The sequence below is a fragment of the Triturus cristatus genome, chromosome 4_2 (genome assembly GCF_964204655.1).
Source record: "Triturus cristatus chromosome 4_2, aTriCri1.1, whole genome shotgun sequence".
NCBI lineage: Eukaryota > Metazoa > Chordata > Amphibia > Caudata > Salamandridae > Triturus > Triturus cristatus.
In genome coordinates, this window is record NC_140586.1 from 221,717,554 (window position 1) to 221,739,261 (window position 21,708).

Consider the following 21,708-nt stretch of genomic DNA (forward strand, 5'->3'; position numbering starts at 1 on the left):
GATGAAGGGTAATACCCAGAAACCGGTCCCAGGATGCTTGTTTCCGGTCCAGGGAGGACCTGGTTTGGCAGTTCGGTCTGGACTGTTCAAATGAGGCACAGGGTCAAGACTGATTTGCATATGGCTGGGTCTAGGCTGGGGTGCCATGGTGAGCAAAAGAACGATGGATTTAACCCAGATCTCTTGACTGGGGGTGAATGTACGATTTATTCAGCATTCCGTCCATCATTTGTTTGCGTAGCACTTTTCACCCTAAGTGGGATGGGTATGCCCAGAAGTGGGTCCCTTGCTCACTGTGCCACTGGGTTCAAGCAATCCTGGCTGGTGAAGGGTAATACCCAGAAACCGGTCCCAGGATGCATGTTTCCGGTCCAGGGAGGACTTGGTTTTGCAGTTCGGTCTGGACTGTTCCCATGAGGCACAGGGTCAAGACTGATTTGCATATGGCTGGGTCTAGGCTGGGGTGGCATGGTGAGAGAAAGAATGATGGATTTAACCCAGATCTCTTGACTGAGGGTGAATGTATGATTCATTCAGCATTCCGTCCATCATTTGTTTGCGTACATTAATGGGGTCAGGCGACACAGCGACTCCTTCCTGCCACTAGGTTAGCGACTGCGACCTGGGATAGAGCTACGAAATCCATCGGGTGGCATGGTAAGCCCACAAGAGAAATGCCTCTGTGGGAGGTGCTGGCTTCCCGAATTACTAAGACTAAAGGGATTTGGGCTTGGAATCTGATAGGGTCCCCAAAGTGGGAGATCTAATTGAAAATGGTGACATCATTCTATTCTCCTCGCTTCTGCAAGAATATTGAATGCAAGGGAATCAATTCCTAAAATATGCACAAGTGCGGCATACATGGAGGGCAGAGGGGCACCCGGGTGAAGGTATCCCAGAATTTGCGCCATTGGAAGAGAGGCTACTAATGGAGGAACTGGGGAGAAATGTTATCGCCTTCACTTATCAAAATCCTCATTAATAATGTGCCAGACTTTTGGGTGACATACTAGGCAAGTTGGGTGATTAAGGCACATCTCTGGGAGGCAAATCAGACTCTACCACACCGGACACCGGATGGAGAAGCTGCAGCTCCCTCTGCGGTATCTGGTAATGGCATTCAGCTAGACAAGCCGGTGACCCCCCAACGCCCACACTCTCCTGCTCACTCTACCGCTAGTGGGTCCACTTAAGAATCATGAAAAGCTCAACCGTAAGCAATGTTCTCCCGTATGATGCTTGAATCCATGATGTTGATCTGTTCCTCTTGTTTCCGTGCCCCCACATGGGAAACTCCAGTTTCTATGCCTTCCTCACTAATAATGTGATGGTGCTTGATAGCGCAATCATGCTCTATTTTGTTTTGTATTGCATTGAAAAATGAATCAAAAGATTTTCAAAAAAATAATATGCCAGACACCCTGAAGGGTTTTCGTGAAAAATGGGTAGTGGACGTGGGAGACATGAAGGACACTAATTGGGATGGGAGGCAGCCCTAATGCATCCCAGGGAAGTAGCCATAAAAACATGACTACGACCGGTCCAATTCAAAATCCTTCATCGAGTGTACTATGATAGGAGTTGACTCCATACCATGGGAAGGGCTCATGACCCACGCTGCTTGAGATGCAATGACACAGAGGGTTCCTTCTTCCAGACCATCTGAAGCTGTCCCTGAATACAGTCCTACTGGAATGAAATTGTGTTCTTACTTGGTATAATTATTGGCTATCACTTGATATTCTCTATCAATGCCAAACCTGATTGGGATGCTGTTGAATCTTGGGGGAGATGGAGTTGTGGGTTGTGAACTGTTACTGTTATAGACATGCAAATAATGGGAATAAATTGCACAACTATGTTCTACTATTTGTCTATGCTGTGTTATCAATGAAAAATAAAAAAATAAATTTTTTAAATTGGCTCCAGCTATGTCTTAACGCGGGTCTACAATTGCACATCTTATTACATTCATGATTAATGGAGCCTAGATTTGCGGGAGAGTTTTAAAAAGATCTGATGGGATTCTGTCATGTCCTTGGGCTCTCTCTGGGCGACTGCACTCAATAGCTAGAGTGATGTCTGACACCTCAATTGACCTATTTAGGGCTATAGCAACATTCAAATCAATGGGGACTACGGATTCCGAGACCGTATTAATGGTCTGGGCCAAATATTTTTGACAAATGGTCCACCTAATCTTTAGCTGATATTACGGTCTCCACTTTTGTCATTTCGTCTCCCCCAAATTTGGGGAGTTAACACCTTGCCAAAAGGCTCGGGGGTCTTTCAGGGTGCTTGCTATCCTTAGATCTTCCCAGGCCCCCTCCTTTATTTCACCCTTCCTTTTTGTAACCACTTCCTTATAGGCATTCCTAACCATGGCTACTCCTGTCTGATCTCGCGGATGTTTGTTACGAGCTAGCTTTAGAGATTTGTGGGTCTTAGAGCATGCGCTGTTAAACCATCTAGTGCTCTTATTTATTTTTATGGCGCTTTTAGTCGTGCTGCCATGTAGCTGTTTAGAGAGGAATAGGCCTGTATGACATTTGCATGGTTTGAGTCACCCTACAGAACCATCGAAATTTGAGCTTGATTACTTACTAACGGGTCTTTGAGAAACGCATCCTTATCAATTTTCTCCTAGTTAATGTTCACAACCTTATTCTTACTATATTTTACCCTGTTTTATGGTACTTCATGGGTATTCCTACCCAGATCTAAGTTAAAAAACAATATTAGAGGAATATGATCACTTATGCAGCTGGTAAAACCTTTACGGCCTTTAAGGACCAATAACAGTTCCTTGGAGATTAATACATGATCAATAGTGGAATTTGAGCCTATCCTACATACGTTGGTATTTGCATAGAGATTACTGTGCCAACTTCTTGGGCAAATATCAGGTTATTAGCAAGAACCACTCTATTCAACGTGTACCCATATGGGGTGTGCTAGAAGTGTGTGAGGGTTTGTTCTATCTCACCACATATACCTCATGATGCTAAGAATTTTGGATTACATACTTGGATATTAAAATCTCATAGTCAGATGATTAAGAGTTCCTTCCCGTGATCATTTTATATCTTATGTAGGGCATCCTCCAACAAATCGAAGGCCTTCTGCATAGTAATTAGTACGGTGTAATAGTGACATCACGTGCATTAGTGCCCACTAGAGTCACTGATATAAAGGTAGCCAGGCCTCCTTTAGCACAGCATGACTTCAATGGAGTAGCTGGAACATGATAAGTCATATAACCATCTATGTGGGGAGGGTCTAAAAGCCAGGCCTCTTGGCAGCAAATTATTAAGTTGTGTTCCACAACCCTTGACCTATCTGGATTCTTTCGCTTGGAGAGCAGTCCACGAGATTACCCTCAAAGTCTTTTCCTGATTGGCTATGTCGTTAGTCAACTGTTGGGTGGGCGTGGAGGGAATAATGGGTTCACTGATCTCCTCTATACTATCTGCACATTGTGGCAGTCAGTCAAATTACTCTAGTGGTGATAGAGCCTCAAATCTGTTAGAAAGGGATAAGTGACTTTGTGGGTGGTGGGTTCTAACTTTACCTTTCATAGAGCCAGTCTGCGGCGCCCTGTTATAAGTGCCCAGTGATTGAGAGATTCTCGAGCGATAAAAAAATCTAAGTGGTTGGGCTCTAATGCCCTCTTGTAGAGTAGTTATTTGGGAAAGGCAATGTAACAAAGCTGAAACTAGCTCCTGTACACATTTATCAGGTGACCTCCCGACTGCTATACACATATTAAAGGGGGGCTCCCCAGAGCTCCTACACTCAGTATAAGGTGTCCTCCTGACTTCTACGTACATATATAGGGAGTATTGTTGGAGCTGTAGCTCCTGTACACGTTTATAAGGTGTCCTCCCGACTTCTATCCATATATATATGGGGTTTCCTCCATGCTCCTATACACATTTATAAGGTGTTCTCCTTCTACAAACATATATTGAGGTCTCCTGGCAGCTCCACACACCACATATATATGGTGGTCTCCTTGGAGCCCCTGTACACATTATAACGTATCATCTTGAATCCTCTGATTATAGATAGACAGAGGTGTCCTCCTGACGTCTATACATATATATGGGGGTCTACTTGGTGCTTGTATGCACATATACAAGGTGTCTTCAGTGCTCCTAGTCAGTGCTTTAATTAGAAATATAGAAATGCAGGTACTTACTATTCACAGTATCTACTCCTGAGTTGTGCCGGTACTCTCCCTCTCCAATTAAAGAAGTGCAGGTACTCAGTACCGGACAGTACCGGCCCATTTCAACCACTGCTCCTACTGACATATATTAGGTCTCCACATAGCTCCTATAAACATATGAGGTCTCATCAGTGTCCCGTATATATGGCTGGATTTCTTCCGTGCTGGTGAAGAGATTTATTGTGTATATGTGTATATTATCTACTGGCGGTCGCCAGTAGATAGTTATAGTTAGGACCGAGTTTCCATAGGAAATCTCAAAATTCTATTTTGAATAACTTTGGCGCCGGTTGACGAATCTTCGCGAAATTTTCAAAACTAAGGGGGCGCCCCGCTCAGCTCCTACCCTGAAAGTCTTGGGGGGATTCGTCAAGCGGGGGCCGAGAAAAAAGGGGTGTCCCAAAATGCGTTTTCCCCATGCATTTCCCCATAGGACCTTTAGTCAAAGGTACAGCCCGAACGGCTGAACAGAATTACTTGAAATTTGGCAAAGAGGTAGTCCTCAGGTCAGGGAAGTGCCTTTTGCATATATGGAGTCAATCTGTTCAGTAGTTCCTGAGAAAATTGAGTGAAAAGCACATAAATATCTATAGCCGCGCACCGTGCGCGCACCCTAACGTGCGCGAGCGTAATTCTGATTGGTGGTTAAATGTTAGCCAACGTTCGAATCGGTCGAAATCAGGAAGTGTCGGCCGCCATTTTGTTTGTTTTGAGTGCGAGAGTGAAAAAGGAAGGTGGCGAACGTGAAAAGGGGGCAGGGTAGAGAGTTCCTGACCCCCTAGCCTTTGTCAGGGGGTCTCTGAAGGACCCCGGAGGCAGAAAAAAACATTTTAATTTTTTTCAAAAAATCGCGGAGTGCGCGCACGGTGCGCGCACCGTGAAAAACCCTAAAAAAAAAAATATAAACTTTTTAATACGTAGTTTATTGTAAAATAAATATATAAAAAATATAATAATACATACATAACTTAGCATTTAAAAAACCGTACAAATTCACTGAAAAAACCATAGGTTTCACACACATTATAGTTAGGAATTAGCATTTAAAAAACCTTGCAAATTCACTTAAAAAACCATAGGTTTCACACATGTTATAGTTAGGTGGACATTTCACTCGTAAAAAACCAATGAAATTCCCCCGTTATAGTTAGTTCAGATAACTATAACTCGCGTGACCGCCACTCTATCACAAGGATGATGTCATCAGTGATGTCATGAGTGATGCCACTGACCAAGTCATGAGTGATGTAATATGTGACGTCATGAGCAGTGGATTGCGGGCGCGCAAGTTATAGTTATCTGAACTAACTATAATGGGGGATTTTCATTGTTTTTTTTACGAGTGAAATGTCCACCTAACTATAATATGTGTGAAACCTATGGTTTTTTAAGTGAATATATATATATATATATACATGTGATCAAGGCCGTTTTCCGGCCGAAACGCGTCATGGCAGACAGAAGGGAGTCATTAATACAATAAATATTTTTGTGTTTACCGACGAAGAGGAGTTTGTGCATTCATTTTCCACCATTCAGCGAAAGTTGGTGAATGCTTGAAGCTAATATATATATATATATGTATATATATATATATATTTCTTCGTTGTCCTCAAGCATCCCTTGGCCCTCCAAAGTGAGAGTTGTGTCATCTATTAGACTCCTCGAGACGATTCTCATAAATATTTCAAAAAGACGATGACGACGCCATGTGCGGTTTTTAACTTTTATTTTCTGCCGCTACCAAACGGGTTTCGACTGCCAAGCAGTCTTGCTCACTGGTAAAGAAGTTTGAAATGTGGCCATTTTTTTAAAGTGCATACCGTGCAATAATACAACTACAAACGTGACTAACATGGAAAACAGACTCGTAGTTTCAGTCATGGCATTCACATTACATTTCTTTTTGTTCACAGTTAAAAACAATTTCTAATGTGCAATTTAAAAATCATGTTATTTCGCATTAATCATGTTTGACAATTAACATCGCATTTCATGTTAATAGTTCAATCGCTGTTACTGTGCTCGTCATTCAAGCTCAAGTGAGCTTTATTGACACCATCCTTCAAGCATCAATCATTATCAAGCTCGAGTGAGCCTATAATTATTTACTAGCGCACATTATGCAACTTTACTGAGCTAAAATTTCATTGCATTAAACTCATGCTCATATCAAGCATGAGTTTATATATATATGATGCCAACAGTGCTCCAGCACACGTGTGACCTCCTCTTCAGTGCTGCTAGACCCTTGTAATGTGCCGGTCCTGAGGCGTCAAGGACATCACACATCGCCCCTGAAGTTACATCAAATCACTGGTCTCTTTATTCCATATTGTAGCTCTGGCATATGTACCTTTACTGCTTCCATCAATCAAACTTCATTCCATGCTACAGCCCGACAGATCTAACGGCTGTGAAAAGGAATGGGTAGGGCATGGGTGTATGGGCAGCGTGTAATTATGTATTTGTGTAACCCCAATCATTCCACCTTTTTTTAATATGTAATCTTGAGTGAATATGTAACTTGTTAATCTGTAAATCACACAACGAGTAACTGTTGTACATATAACCGGTCCCAGGATGCTTGTTTCCGGTCCAGGAAAGACATGACTTGGCAGTTCGGGCTGGACTGTTCCCATGAGGCACAGGGTCGAGACTGATTTGCATATAGCTGTGTCTGAACTGGGGTGGCGACGTGAGCTAAAGAACGATGATGGATTCAACCCAGAACTGTGACAGGGGGTGAGTGTCTGAAAAGTTTCAGCGCTCCGTCCATTATCTCCTTGTGTTTGCTTTGTTCGCCCTAAGTTGGCAGGGTATGCCCAGACATGGGTCCCTTGCTCACTTTGCCACTGGATTCAAGCTGGCCTAGCTGATGAGGGCTGCTAGAATGAAACCGGTCCCAGGATGCTTGTTTCCCGTCGGACTGGACTGTTCCCATGAGGCACAGGGTCAAGACTGATTTGCATATAGCTGTGTCTGAACTGGGGTGGCGACGTGAGCTAATGAACGATGATGGATTCAACCCAGATCTGTGACTGGGGGTGAGTGTCTGAAAAGTTTCAGCACTACGTCCATCATCTCCTTGTGTATACCATGTTACTGTTTTTCCTTATATAATTCACTTCGCTTTTTTGTAAAGCGCTCTCACACCTTTGGGTAAAGTACGCGCTATATAAAAGTGCATAAATAAATAAATAAGATGTGTTGGGGCTGAAGGGAGGGTCGAAGTTGACTAGTTGAATATTATGTTTTGTAGGGAGGGGCTATGAATGATAAGCAATAATAAAAACGGCAAGCCCCGAATATTGTCTTATGTTATGTCATTTAACTTTTTGTCCATTTCCTCTTTGATGAAGTGCCGTGCACTGTATCCTTTTAACTACGGCCAATGAAACGATATTTTTAAAAAAAGGAATACACCTGTCCATTCGACCCCCTTACCCCCGCCAGTACCACACAATACCCTGCTCGTCCCTCAGGAACTGTCAAAGCAAACACGTCGAATTCCTAAAATGAAGACAAGAACGGACAGCTCTGTGCATCGCCTTTCCAGGCTGTTTACTGGGTCACTCCTCGTGTTTCCACGTGCCACGCTCTTCCGGTGACAAGCAGGGCCCGGATCTGCTGCCCTTCCGATCTGTCCCCGCGCGCCCTTCCCTGCCGCCCCCTCTCTGACCGCTCCTCGATTCTCCCCTGCGGTTCCAAACGTCTCCCGTTACCAACATCTCGCACCTTCCTCCCTCCCCCGGCCCATCTCTCTTCCTTGTCTCTGTGTCTCTCTTTCATCCCTCTGCTCACCTTCTCGCTTCCCCCCCCCCCCCCTCCTCTCATCTTCTCGCCTCTCTCTCCTCCCCTGATGTGTGCCAGGTCTCAGCTGGTGGCCCAGGGTGGTACAGCAGGGAAGCGTTCCTGTGCGTGTGGGGGGCTCAGATGCTCACTGTGAATAATGACCTCTCCTGCTAACCCCCCTTCCTCTCCATGGGGGGCTTCCGGCCTTCCATCAGTAGCGGAAAGTTGAGTGAATCACCGAGCTGAGCATTGATTTTCTGCCTGCTCGGGGTGGGGCCGGGGGGGCGAGCTTCCTCCAGAGCCGCGTGGTATCTGCGGGTTATGTGCTAACCTGCTGTGCGGGTGCTTGTGTGGCGCCTAGGGGTGCAAAGAGATAAAAGGCACTGCATCTGTTTGCTTACTATTAAAAAGGCCGGAGGGCGCAGGGCAGAATCGTCCAGCACTGCACCAGCGCCCCTGTTTTTTTTGCAGATTTTTATAGCGAGAACTCGGCTCGAGAACATTGGGCCTCACATGAGCACCAGTTACATTCCACAAGACCAGATGACTTTTTATTCAGGAAGCGGGTAGATTAAGGGCCTGATAACACGTGTAGGTGCTGTTTATTCAACATGGTAAATAACAATACCACAGGGTTCAGTTTCTGGGGAATAACATGCAGATTTTGGTGTTTAACGCACAAAAATCCGAACGATACGGTAAATGCGTATGACTTTCCCCTGTTAAATTTCAGCAATTTTGACCTGCCGAAATTTAAGGATGGTTGAATTACTTAACGCAACTTAATTATTGGCTGCTTTAAATACCCAACAACTCATAATTTAGAGCTATGCGTAAACAGGCGTCTGCGCATGGGTCGGCATGAATCGTAGTCGGGCCTTCGTGATTTGCCCAGATTCACGGAATGTTGAGCCCGTGCCGGGACTCAAAACTGGATCTTTAGACCCAAAGTCGGTAGCTCTGGATGTAACACAACATCCTTGTTTAAGTAAGTCAACCTTGGTAAATCTAGGCCTCTGCGTCTCTGAATGTGTAAAGAGTCAGTCATCAGGAGACACACTCATCTAGGAGACACTCGCACACCTCAAGAGACACTTGCTGACCTGGAGAGACACTCGCTTGCAAGGACTCTGACTAAAACGTAATGGACACTCACCCACCAGGAAGGAAGTGTCTGAGGGGGTACACCTTTTTGTCGATTCACATAAGGACTTGAGAGAGAAGGCGGAGATGTGGCCTAACGGCCAGAACTCCCGACTATGGTTCTGGGGAACCAGGTTCAAGTCACAGTGTCAGGAAGTCACTTAACACTTAACCTCGCTGTTCCAAGGAAAAATAAATAAATCTGACTGTCTAATGCAATCTGGTGCTCCTGTTAATTGCCCTGGGGCCCAGTTCATGTTATATAAAACAGTAACAACAAAAATAAGAATGTGGAGTGGTATGACTCTTTTATGTACTCTTACATGCCTTTGTGAGTCGAACCCAAAATGTTCAACTTCCTGGTAAAAATGAAAAGAGGGGACGGTCAATTTAGACAATACTAAGTGGACATGAATATTCTTGTTTTCTTCCCATTTAAGATGTTTTGTGATCAATTCACAAAGTCATGTAATAGTACTTAAAACAGTATTACAGGAGTTCTCTTATATATTGTAATATTACAGGAGTTCTCTTATATATTGTAACATGCCTTTGTTAATCCACCCTGTAATCTATATTGAGAAATTTTTCTTGTTACCAGTCTTGTATATCGACTTTTAACACTTTTTTGTTTTATACTGTTTAATCCGTTGTGCTGATCACTTGTTGACTGGTACTTAATTGCTTTTATATTAGTACTTTACAACACTTATACGTTTTACTTGTGTTTGAATTTCCTTTGTAAGGCAGTATGCTGCCCTGGTAGGACTTCTTTGCGCTACATAAAAGTGCAAAAAAAAAAAAAAAAGACAAATATATTTAAAAAAAATATGGGGACACTGACGTGCCTTGAGGGGGCACTTACCGGGGACCCATCATTTATGCTAAAAAAGGGCCCTCCTCACCCTCTGGACTGAGACTGTTCTTCCTTGGACTTAACACAGATTTACTGTTGCCGCGACTTACAGCAATGTACGATTGAGTTATGGTAATATATGTGATGCCAAAAATAGATTGCCCATGTGTGATTTGTCCCCAAGCCTAACTTCTAGTTCAAAGCGATGATCTTGAAAATATCTTGCCCGCAATTCAACGTCATTTAATAAGTTAATATTGAACATTTGTATACACTCACATCAAATGACTTGTCTTTACTTTTTTAAAAACTTATAGTATTATTACCCTACTCAATAATATTAGTTGTATGTGCCACTGACGGACCGCTTCTCCCGGTTAATAAATGACCCACATCGTCAACCACATTCTCCTGAGTTGTCCCTTCGCCCCTGACTTGCCATTTGAAAAATTTATTTATTTATTTAAAAAGTTTTATATATCACAAACAAGACCCTTGAGGCTATCAGAGCACTTTAATGTTGAGCGATAGAGAGGAAGCATATAGATAACACAACAAGGTAATCGAAAGTACTGGGGCAGAAAAACTTTAGGCTGGCAAAACAAGGTATAAACATAAACAGTCAAAGCATGTACTATGGGTGAGGGACATGTGTCAGAGCAGGCCTGGAGAATAGTGGATCAAGAATAAGTGAAGCAGATTACAAAATGTCACAGAGGAGGAAGCTAGGGGATCCAATAACTAAGTAAATACAAAAAGTAAAAAAAATAAGTAACTCTCTAAAAACCCAAATCAAACTACAATCATAAAAATTCTGGTAATAAACAAGGGAGAGGCAGGCGCGTTTTGCGTGCTAATCAGCAGGCCAGACTGGCCGTAGCGGGCACCGGGCGTTTCCCTGGTGGGCCGTCAGGGCGGGGGCCGGTTTTGGGCCCCTGGGGGCCATTTTTGTTACCGGGGTCCGGCAATATCAGCCCCCTTTAAAAAAAACGTCCGAAACCGGCACTAGCAAACAGCTCGGCTGCACCACCCCTCCCTCCCAGGGGGGGCCGGTTGAGCAGTTTGACAGGGCCGGTTTTGGTTCCCAGTCCGGCCCTGCTTGTCGGGCGTGGGGTTCTAGGGCAGGAACTTGTTTATCAAGAGCGCTTTAACTTCCTTCATGAAAGATGTTGTTCGCTCTTACCAGATGTATTTATTGTTGAGCTGGTGTATGGGTGCCTACTGCATTTGTGGAACTGTCTCATATCACATGCTATTCCTTGACGTTCGAGGCTTTAGTAAAATGTTTACCATAACGCATGCATCTGTTTCCGTTGTCCGCTGGGGTTTGCTTGGTGTATCGCCTTCTCTGCTTTTCTATTACAGGAGTCAATATACAGAAGCGCGTTGCCTTCGCAGCTATGCGTCTACGGGATAGTAGTCCTAATATGGCACTAACCCTAGTGATTACCGTAATATATGCGTTCTCGGATGTTTGCTCACTACTGTAGATGAACTGTGATGTGGGCATATTATGTTTACCACGCTATCCTGACTGTGCTGTATGTTCTTGCATTCTCCATTATCTGCTGTACTACCTGTCATTTGCTCCGATATTGTAATGTGTAAACGGTAAAAAAGATTTTTAATAAATAGATTTAAAAAATAATAATATCCATTGTATGTTGTTGTATCCGCCCACATTGGCATTACAAATAACAATAACATAATTTCATAGTCCAGATTCATCGTAATGTAATCGTCAACATGCCGTTAAATAGACCAATGGTCAGCAAACTATATTACGTATGGCCCTCAATGTATTGAATAAGGAATTCTTGATCAAAGGATGGGACAGAGAGAGCCTGGAGACAAGCGGAGAACGTTCTTGTCATTTTATCATTTTATACAGAATAAATGACCTCAAATGTATCTTGCAGATTTCCTTACAGACATGTGACCTTGGTCTCAGGCTGCATGGTGACCACCGTCTTGCCATCTATCAATTTGTATTTTGCCCACTGCTGACCTCCAGGAATGTACATTTGTCTCCCAAATAAAACAGATGCACCCTTTGGTCAGCGCACAGCCTTGAAATGAGAATATCCACTTCATACACCACAGTCGCACCACTATCGTAGGCTCTGATATACTTCAAGACTTTGGTGCCCGCTCCAGTATCAGTACCAGCCGGGGCCCGTGCAGGTAAGAGTGGTTGGGCGGTGGGGTGGGGGGATTTCGACAGACAACAATGAGGAAAAAATAATTACTTATATAATTTCCCCTCGTGGTCGTCTGTCGAATCCCCCCAACCCAGCCCCACCGCCCCATTGCTCTTACCTGCACGGGCTGCGGCTGATCAGTACCAAGTGGATCCATGGGATCAAGGGCAAGATTTTCTAGTCCTGAGCTTACTTTGGAAAAGCCTGCACATTTTGAGAGTGGTATTCCTGGTTAACCTCAAGTGAACCTTATTTCTAGAATGCAGCAGTTTGAGGAAGACAAAACAAGTAGTGAGTATGGTAACCTGTCCAGGATTGATTTTAAGGCAAATTTACTCCAAGACTATGTAATGTGCCAGTTAGCTTGTTACTGCCTTCAGTACAAGCACATCTAGAAGAAAATAGTTTTTTAATAGATCACAGTATCAACCTCATTTGGGATTTTGGCATTGTAGGTTGGGATTTTTTTCAGCCCATACTTACAAGGTTTGAAAACAATCTACAAATCCCAGGATGCATTGTGCTGCTAACTTCAAAGCCAGGAGTATCTGAAGATGTCAAGAACAACAAGGAGGCTCTTGACTTGGTGTTGATGGCATTACTTTGTGAAGCAAATATTTGATCATTTGTGGAACTTTGTGGTAATTTGTTGTACTATATTTTCGTTTCTGGTATTCTGTGGTGTATGTGGCACATTATGGCAATTTGTAGGGAGCTTTATAGTATTTTACAAATATTTTAAATAAAATAAATACAGTTAAACTTGGTATAAACAGAATGGTTTAGGTTATAACACCTGCCTTTTCTCTCCTGGCAGCAAGAGATTCAACAGCGACTGCGGAATGCCACCTCGGCGTCCACGACAGGCACACCTATTCTGGGGCGCGACTCTCTGCATGCCCGTCTTGAGGAACTGGAGGGACAACTGCTGGCCAAGCTGCTGGAGCTAGAGAAGGACAGGCCCGCAGCCTCAGCTCATGACGACAAGCAGCGAGTGGACGTGGAGAAGGAGCTGAGCGCACTCCAAAGCCGCATTGCTGAGCTGGAGCATGGTAAGAAGAGCAGAAGTAAGGTCTCTGTGAAAACAAACCATATTATGTAGGAGGGGCGAGAAATCCAACAAAAAGGGGAGCCTTTCTTGGTAATGGAAGAGCCTGCAGGGAAGTTGACTCATCAAAATGCCCGTGGCAGTGACATCAGACACCACTTGACACCTGATGACATAAACACGTCGAGTCTAACCCTACCGGTAGCCCCTAAAAAACTCTTTTTTGCTCCTAGTTAGTAGGATAAAACCATGCTACTTCTTAGATGCTTGGTTGCAAGGACAGCACTAGGGGTACCAGAGTCATCAGCTGTTAAACCTTGCAGCCCCTCATTGACATCCATGCACATCTGAAGGAGGCGGCATTGTGTTTGCAGGCAAGTGCTGTCTATAAAGGGAGAATCAAGCGCTGCTCATACCATCACAACTGCTGGCAGAAGTTGAGAATGATGTTGAAGTAACAGATGCTTGAACCATTATCAATCACATCTTAGATCCACCCATAGGCAGCTGACTCTTTCACCTCCTACTATAGGCTGTGGCTTGGTCCTTTCACCTAGTATGGACTCCTTGCATTTCGGTGCAAGAGGAACAATTTTCTCTACTTCCTCGTTCTGCTTACCACAACTCTCTCTCTCTGCCACCCCCATGCTCTCTCTCCCTACTTCATACAAAGGGCAGGCTTTAGCGCTGGTGGCATCCGATGTGACAGTCTTTGTTGGCACCCCCGCCATGACGTCCTTCTTCATGGATTCCATCACTACAACCCTGCAGTTGTGCCACTCATCTCTCCATAGCCCCTCTTCACATTTGTTCATTTTATAGCGCTACTTATCCCAATGTATTATGTCAGAGCGCGTTACATTGCAAACATATTATACAGAAGCAATGAGTCTTACAAGTGTGTCAATCAATGTATAGGAAATGTTACTTAAGACATTCAGAATTACAAGGTATAGGAGTCACATGCCATCCATACTGGTAGGCATTCTACGGTAAGAGTGCTTGATCTGGAGAAATGGAGGAGCAGATTTACTACGTTTGAACGCAGTATAGTAACCAAATTTGCTGTGCTGCGTTGAGTGAAAAGGAGAGGGCATAATAAGATATGATGCTGTTGCTCTCTCCTCTGGTGCCATAAGCTGCCTTATGCCAATGCACACCTTTGCACCATAGTGCAAGGACGTGTGCGCGATGTCAAGCATAGATTTTATACTTGAAGGGTAAGGGTCCGGCACAAAATTCTATGTTTTTTTTTTTTTTTGCAGAGTTTTATATAGCACAAACTTGACCCGAATCCAATCAGGTATCAGAGCGCTTTACATAGCACCAGTTACGTTACATGAGTGTGAGAAGTTGGCCTGATGTATGATGTCACTAGTTATAGTGTACACCTTATATCAGTCCAAATACCCTTATGGTGATTGGTTGTAAAGTCAACCTTATAGACCAGCTATCCTAGTGGTAGCATGGACAAGAGCAGTCTTAGGCTAAACTCTGAATGGCATGTGAAGCCAGCTGTGATACCATATATAATCCCTTGAATACCAAATGAAAGGACACCACAACAGATATATATATAAAATAAAGTGTATTTATTCTAAGCAAACCCTCAGCACTCTTTATGAGATTAGAGGTAAGTACAACACAGTCTTATTTATGCATACATTAAGTCACACAGGTAAGTAATACAGTTAGGCCCTAGGGGCCACGCAAACCATATACTAAGTAAGTGGTATAAGGACCACTGTCACGGAAATAGGATAGGCCTAGGCCTAGGGAATCGCTGGGGCTACACTACACTAGCGTTAGTTAGGAAGTGGGAGGCCCACGGGATTCGTGTGCAGAGTGGAAACATCACGCGTAATGCGTAAAAGTCACTAGCAATAGTACAGTTTAGAAATCGATAGATTTAGGACACTTCCGGAGTAGCTAGGAAGTCGAGACTGGAAAACTAGACACTAGGATAGTCACTATCCTGATGAGCACCGGAGTACCCAAGTTACCTAGCCCACAGGCTGCGGGTGCATAGGGGTGAAGATGCGTCGTTTTCGTTGTCGACTCCTATGGATGCCTGAAGAAAGATGCTGACAGGCAGTCAGTGAAGAGTGTCCGGTGGATCCCAAGGCTGGGATCAAGAAGAGAGGAAACCTGCAAGCAGAAGGGACAGAGTCAAGGTCACTAGCCAGTGACCACGTGGAACCAGGAAGGAACCAGGCGATGTTGTGAAGATTGCAGGTGAAGGTGAAGCTTGTCGCTGCAGCCAGGAGGACCAGGAAGCGTCGATGACGACCAGGACCAGGAGGCGAGCTGTCCCACGAAGGCTCTTGCTGTCGGCGGCGTCGAAGTTGGACTAGGACTCACCAAGCCTTGGCAAGCGGAACCCACGAAGAACGGAGGACTTGCTTCTGGTGCAGACCAGGAAGGTCTGGGGTGCTTCTTCTTTGCAGAGAAGCGGGAGCCAGTCTGGAGGAGCCAAACCAGCGCAGAAGATTTCAGGGTGCGTCGTCACAAAGGCCACTAGCCAGCGGGCAAGCAACCGGACAGATGCGGCAAGCAGGAAAATGCAGAAGGGCCCCACGCAGGACTCGTGGAGTGTGGGGGGCTGATCTTCGGTGCAGATGGTGCTTGGGGTTGGGGCTTCTCAATCCCCGGTGCACAACTTCGAGGGTGCCTCAGAAGCTGCGCTTTAAGTTACTAGCCACTTTTTCCAGGTAGCCGGTCCCACGTCGCTCGTCGCCTCCACAAATCTCAGCTTTGCTGTGGATGTGGATCAGGGTCGGAGAAGTCTGGAAGTCAAGGCTCTGGTCGGGCTCTGCAGTCGGTTCCTCGTAGAACGTGGGCAAAGCAAAGGGTAGTCTCTTGATGGTGCCTGTTTGCACAGGGTAGCCACTCCTTGGCTACAAGGGAGATTCTTCAGTCTTCTTCTTTCGTCGAATGTCGAAGGTCCAGAGTTTCTGTTCAGTTTTGCAGGTTCAGGATAATCTAAAGTCTTGAGGCCCAACTCCCACTCTTATACTAATCTGGGGGGCTGGGATACCTGCTAGGTCACGCCTTATGGGTGGGACCTGGGAGGGGGTGGTTACACCCACTTCCCTTTGTCCAGTTTCGCGCCAGAGCTGGGGCTGGAGTGCCCCAGCGCCGGTTTGAACTGGACTATGCAAGGAACACCTTGTGTGCCCCAGGCATGTCTCATTCCTTTCAGCCCACCCTGCCCCAATACACTAAAGGCTGTCTGGGGAGGTGCTAGCACCTCCCCAAGCAGGAAACCTATTGTCCAGGCCTCCCTGGCGGGGATCACTCCCAGCTGCAGGAGGTCAGACTTGTGTCGTGGCAGCAGCATCCATTTTGTGATGCTGAGGCTTTGGTCAGAGGCTAACAGTGAAGTATGATTTTAACATGTCTTTCCCTCTAGAAGGGGGGAATAATATCCTCATGTCCAGAAATGGTATGGGGGTATTATTCCACAGTGTTAGACACCTTACACGACATGTTTCGATAAAGCCAAACCATAGTTACCATAACCGTCTAAGATTATAAGGCACTTTAAGAGTATATGGTAGGCTATATCATAGAACAGCTATAAGGACTTGGTTCCGAAAGCTGCAGACAGGCTCAGCTCATGCTAGAGCACCATCTCACATGTTACCAAGCACTCTGCCTCCAGGATTGTTAAGGCCTGCCATAGGAGTGACTGATAGGTACACATGTGTCTATATGTAAGTTAGGTATAGGAATACTACACCTAAGCAAGGGGTGATTACACGACCTTGCCCCAGCTGAGTGATCAGCCAGTTGTGTCAAAATGGAAGGCCAGGCCAGGGGTGGCATAATACATGCTGCAGCCCCTGGTAGGCCTAGGGTACACCTATGCCCTGGGTACCTAGGGTACACTGTACAGGGGCCAATAAGGTGATCCTATCCAAATGGGTTATGCACCTAAAGTACATAGTATTAATTTAGAGAGAGAACAGCAGGGCTGTGGGTCTGATTAGCAGGCCCACAGCCACATCTAAGTCGAAAACCAGTAAAGCAAAAGCAAAAAGTGGGGGTGAACATAGAAAGCAGACCCTACTCTCCTAAACAACCCCCCCCCCAAACTTAGGGACATTAAACTAACCTTGACCAGTTGAGTCTTCATGTTCTAAGTGGAAATATCTGGAGAGTCCATCTGCATTGGCATGGTCAGTCCCAGGTCTATGTTCCACTGTGAAGTCCATCCCCTGTAGGGAAATGGACCACCTAAGAAGTTTGGGATTTTCACCCTTCATCTGATTTAGCCACAAGAGGGGCTTATGGTCTGTCTGAATCTTGAAGTGAGTGCCAAACAAGTATGGCCTCAGCTTCTTCAGGGCCCAAACCACAGCAAAGGCCTCCCTCTCAATCGCTGACCAACGTTTCTCTCTAGGGGTCAGCCTTCTACTTATAAAAGCAATGGGCTGGTCTTGACCATCTACATTCAGTTGTGAAAGAACGGCTCCCACACCTAACTCAGAAGCATCTGTCTGGACAATGAACTCTTTGGAGTAGTCTGGACTTTTCAGAATAGGTGCACTGCACATGGCCTGCTTCAGGTCATCAAATGCTTTTTGACAGCTTACTGTCCACTGAACTTTCTTTGGCATCTTCTTGGAGGTCAAGTCATTAAGTGGTGTCACTATGGACCCATAGTTCTTAACAAACTTTCTGTAGTACCCAGTCAGGCCCAAGAAAGCTCTGACCTGAGTCTGGGTAGTTGGAGGAGCCCAGTCCTTTATGGTCTGGATCTTGCTCTCCAGTGGTTGAACCTGACCCCCACCAACTAGGTGGCCCAGGTATACAACCTTGCTCTGCCCTATCTGGCACTTAGTGGCCTTGATAGTGAGGCCTGCCTTTTGCAGGGCCTCTAAAACATTCCTCAGGTGGACCAGGTGATCCTCCCAGATGGAGCTAAAGACAGCAATATCATCAAGATAAGCTGCACAATAATCATCCAACCCAGTAAGGACTTGATTCACCAACCTTTGGAAAGTGGCAGGTGCATTCTTCAAACCAAAGGGCATTACCACAAATTGATAATGTCCTCCTGGGGTCGAGAAAGCAGTTTTAGCCTTTGCACTCTCAGCTAGTCTGATTTGCCAGTAGCCTGCTGTTAGGTCAAATGTGCTCAAAAACTTAGCAGCTGCCAGTCTGTCAATGAGCTCATCTGCCCTAGGTATTGGGTGGGCATCTGTCCTAGTGACAGCATTGAGACCTCTGTAGTCCACGCAAAACCTCATCTCTCTCTTACCATCTTGGGTGTGAGGTTTTGGCACAAGAACTACAGGACTAGCCCAAGGGCTCTCTGAAGGTTCAATGACTCCCAGCTCCAACATCTTTTGTACCTCAACTTTTATGCAGTCCCTGACATGGTCAGGTTGCCTGTAGATTTTACTCTTCACAGGCAGACTGTCACCAGTGTCCACCTCATGGGTGCACCAGTTTGTCTGACTTGGGGTCAGAGAGAACATATGTCTGTAGGATTGCAGCACCTGTCTGCAGTCCTGTTGCTGATGGACAGTGAGGCTGTCAGAAAAGACCACACCATCAACTGAGCCATCATCAGGGTTCTGAGTCAACAGGTCTGGGAGAGGGTCACTCTCTTCCTCCTGCCCCTCATCTGTAGCCATGAGTAGCCCCATGTCTGCCCTGTCAACATATGCCTTCAATCTGTTGACATGAAGCACCCTGTGGGGGCTTCTGGGAGTCCCAAGGTCCACCAAGTAGGTGACTTCTCCCTTTTTCTCAACAATAGTGTGGGGTCCAGACTATTTGTCTTGGAGTGCTGCTGGGGCCACTGGCTCCAACACCCACACTTTCTGTCCTGGCTGGTAAACAGTCAGTACAGCCTTTTGGTCATGCCAAGCTTTTTGGAGTTCTTGGCTTGCCTCAAGGTTTTTAGAAGCCTTCTTCATATACTCTGCCATCCTGGAGCGGAGACCAAGTACATAATCCACTATGTCTAGTTTGGGTTGTCTGAGAGGTCTCTCCCATCCTTCCTTCACCAAACACAGGGGTCCTCTTACAGGATGCCCAAACAAAAGCTCAAAAGGGCTGTAGCCAACCCCCTTTTGTGGGACCTCTCTGTAAGCAAACAGAAGGCAGGGTAAAAGGATGTCCCATCTTCGCCTAAGCTTGTCTGGTAATCCTTTTATCATTCCCTTTAGGGTCTTGTTGAATCTCTCAACAAGCCCATTGCACTGTAGGTGATAGGGTGTGGTGAACTTGTAGTTAACACCACACTCCTTCCACATTGCAGTCAAGTATCCTGACATGAAGTTGGCACCTCTGTCAGAAATGACCTCCTTTGGAAAGCCCACTCTGGAGAATACTCCAAGCAGGGCCCTTGCCACAACAGGAGCTGTTGTGGTCCTCAGGGGAATTGCTTCTGGGTACCTGGTGGCATGGTCCACTACCACCAGTATGAATCTGTGCCCAGATGCTGTTTGTGGGTCCATTGGTCCTACAATATCTATGCCCACTCTTTCAAAGGGGACCCCCACCACAGGTAGTGGTATGAGGGGGGCCTTTGTGGTGCCACCTGATTTGCCACTGGCTTGGCAGGTGACACAGGAGCGACAAAACTCCTTAGTATCTTCTGACATATGGGGCCAGTGAAAGTGAGGGACAAGCCTGTCCCAAGTCTTGTTCTGGCCTAGATGTCCTGCAAGGGGAATATCATGGGCCAAGGTAAGAAGGAAGCCTCTGAACTTCAGTGGTATGACCAACCTCCTGGATGCACCAGGCTTGGGGTCTCTAGCCTCTGAATACAGTAGCCCTTCATCCCAATACACTCTATGGGTACCTTGAGCATTCCCTGCAGCCTCAGCAGCAGCCAGCTGTCTGAGGGGTTCAAGAGAGGGGCAGTCTAATTGAGCCTGCCTCAGATCTGCCCTGGAAGGTCCCCCTGTCCCAAGAAACTCAACCTGATCAGGCTCAAGTTCTTCTAGGACAGTTCCTTCAGGGCTCTCAGAATCATCCTCCTGGGAGGGCTGATCCACCACCTGAGGCAGGGGGGAAGGCACAGCCTTAACCCTACTGCTCTTTCTCTTGGGTTGTGACTGGTCCATAGTTTCAGGATCCAGCACTTGTTCAGTGGTGCACTTTTTGGCCTGTGACCTGGTCACAGCAAGGACATGTGCATCTATCCCCAGCATTTCTGCATGGGTCCTATACTCCACTTCAGACCAAACTGAAGTTTCAAGATCATTGCCCAGTAAACACTCTACAGGAAGGTCTGAACTAACAACAACTTTCTTGAGGCCAGTTACCCCTCCCCAGGAGAAGTTAACAATAGCCACACTATGGGAGGTAGTGGCATTGCTAGCGTTGGTCACTAGGTAATTCTCACCTAGTATGATCTGTCCAGGGTCCACAAAAGCAGGTGTCACCATTGTGACACTAGCTCCAGTGTCCCTGTAGGCCTGAGCCATTCTTTGGTTGATAAAAGGTGTCTGTCTGTACTTGCCCAGGTTACTGGGGCCTACAGTAGAGGACAAAGCTAAGTCCCCATCACAGATCAGAACAGCCTGAGTAGGTACTCTGACTAGGCCAGAATCCTCCTCAGTTCCCAGGGTTAACCCTACTACACCCTTTTGCTGGGAACCACCACTTACAGCTGAACTAGGGGGTACAGTTGCCTTAGGGGCAATGGTGGCTGGGGGCTTATCCTTTTTGGTGCACTCACTAAACCAATGTGAGTTGGACTTACAATAGTTGCACCATGGTTTCTTTTGGCCATCTTTCTTTTTATCCTGTTTGGGACCACCCTCCCCCTGAGCCTTTTGGGGGCCTGGTGAAGACTTCTGGTCTTTTTGTTTCTGCTCATTACCCTTCTGGTCTGCCTTTTTCTGATCACCGCCCTGGTTCTGGTTTTTCTGCTTAACTCTAGTCCTGACCCATCTATCTGCCTTCTTTCCCAATTCTTGGGGAGAAGTCAGATCAGAATCAATCAGGTGTTGATGCAATAGCTGGTTTTGACAGTTGTTAAGTATTTGCTCTCTCATGATCAAATTATACAATCCTGTATAGTCCTTAACCTTACTTCCCATTAGCCAGCCTTCCAGAGCCTTAGTGGCACAATCTACAAAGTCAGTCCAGTCCTGAGTCTGTGTCTTCTGGGTATCCCTGAACAACAACCTGTATTGTTCAGTGGTTAGGCCAAACCCATCAATCAGAGCACTCTTCAGGACAGTGTAATTATCTGCATCCTCATCACTAACTGTGAGGAGCTTGTCTCTACCTTTCTCAGAGAAGGAGAGCCACAAGATAGCTGCCCACTGACTTTGGGGTACCTGCTGTACTTTGCAAGCTCTCTCCAAAGCAGTTATCCATTTGTGGATGTCATCCCCACACTTGTAGGGAGGGACAATCTTGCTCAGGTTTCTATTATCATAGTGCCTGTCTCTATCTCTAGGAA

At 45.7% G+C, this 21,708-nt stretch overlaps 1 protein-coding gene across 1 annotated transcript in view; it reads left to right on the plus strand.

Moving 5' to 3' along the window:
• Positions 1-21,708, plus strand: part of NPTXR (neuronal pentraxin receptor) — a 72,940-nt gene that overhangs the window by 19,376 nt on the left and 31,856 nt on the right. The window contains exon 2 of the mRNA XM_085601278.1: positions 13,044-13,278. Within this exon, the coding sequence (XP_085457404.1) occupies positions 13,044-13,278 (235 nt within the window). The remainder of the gene's footprint in view (positions 1-13,043; positions 13,279-21,708) is intronic.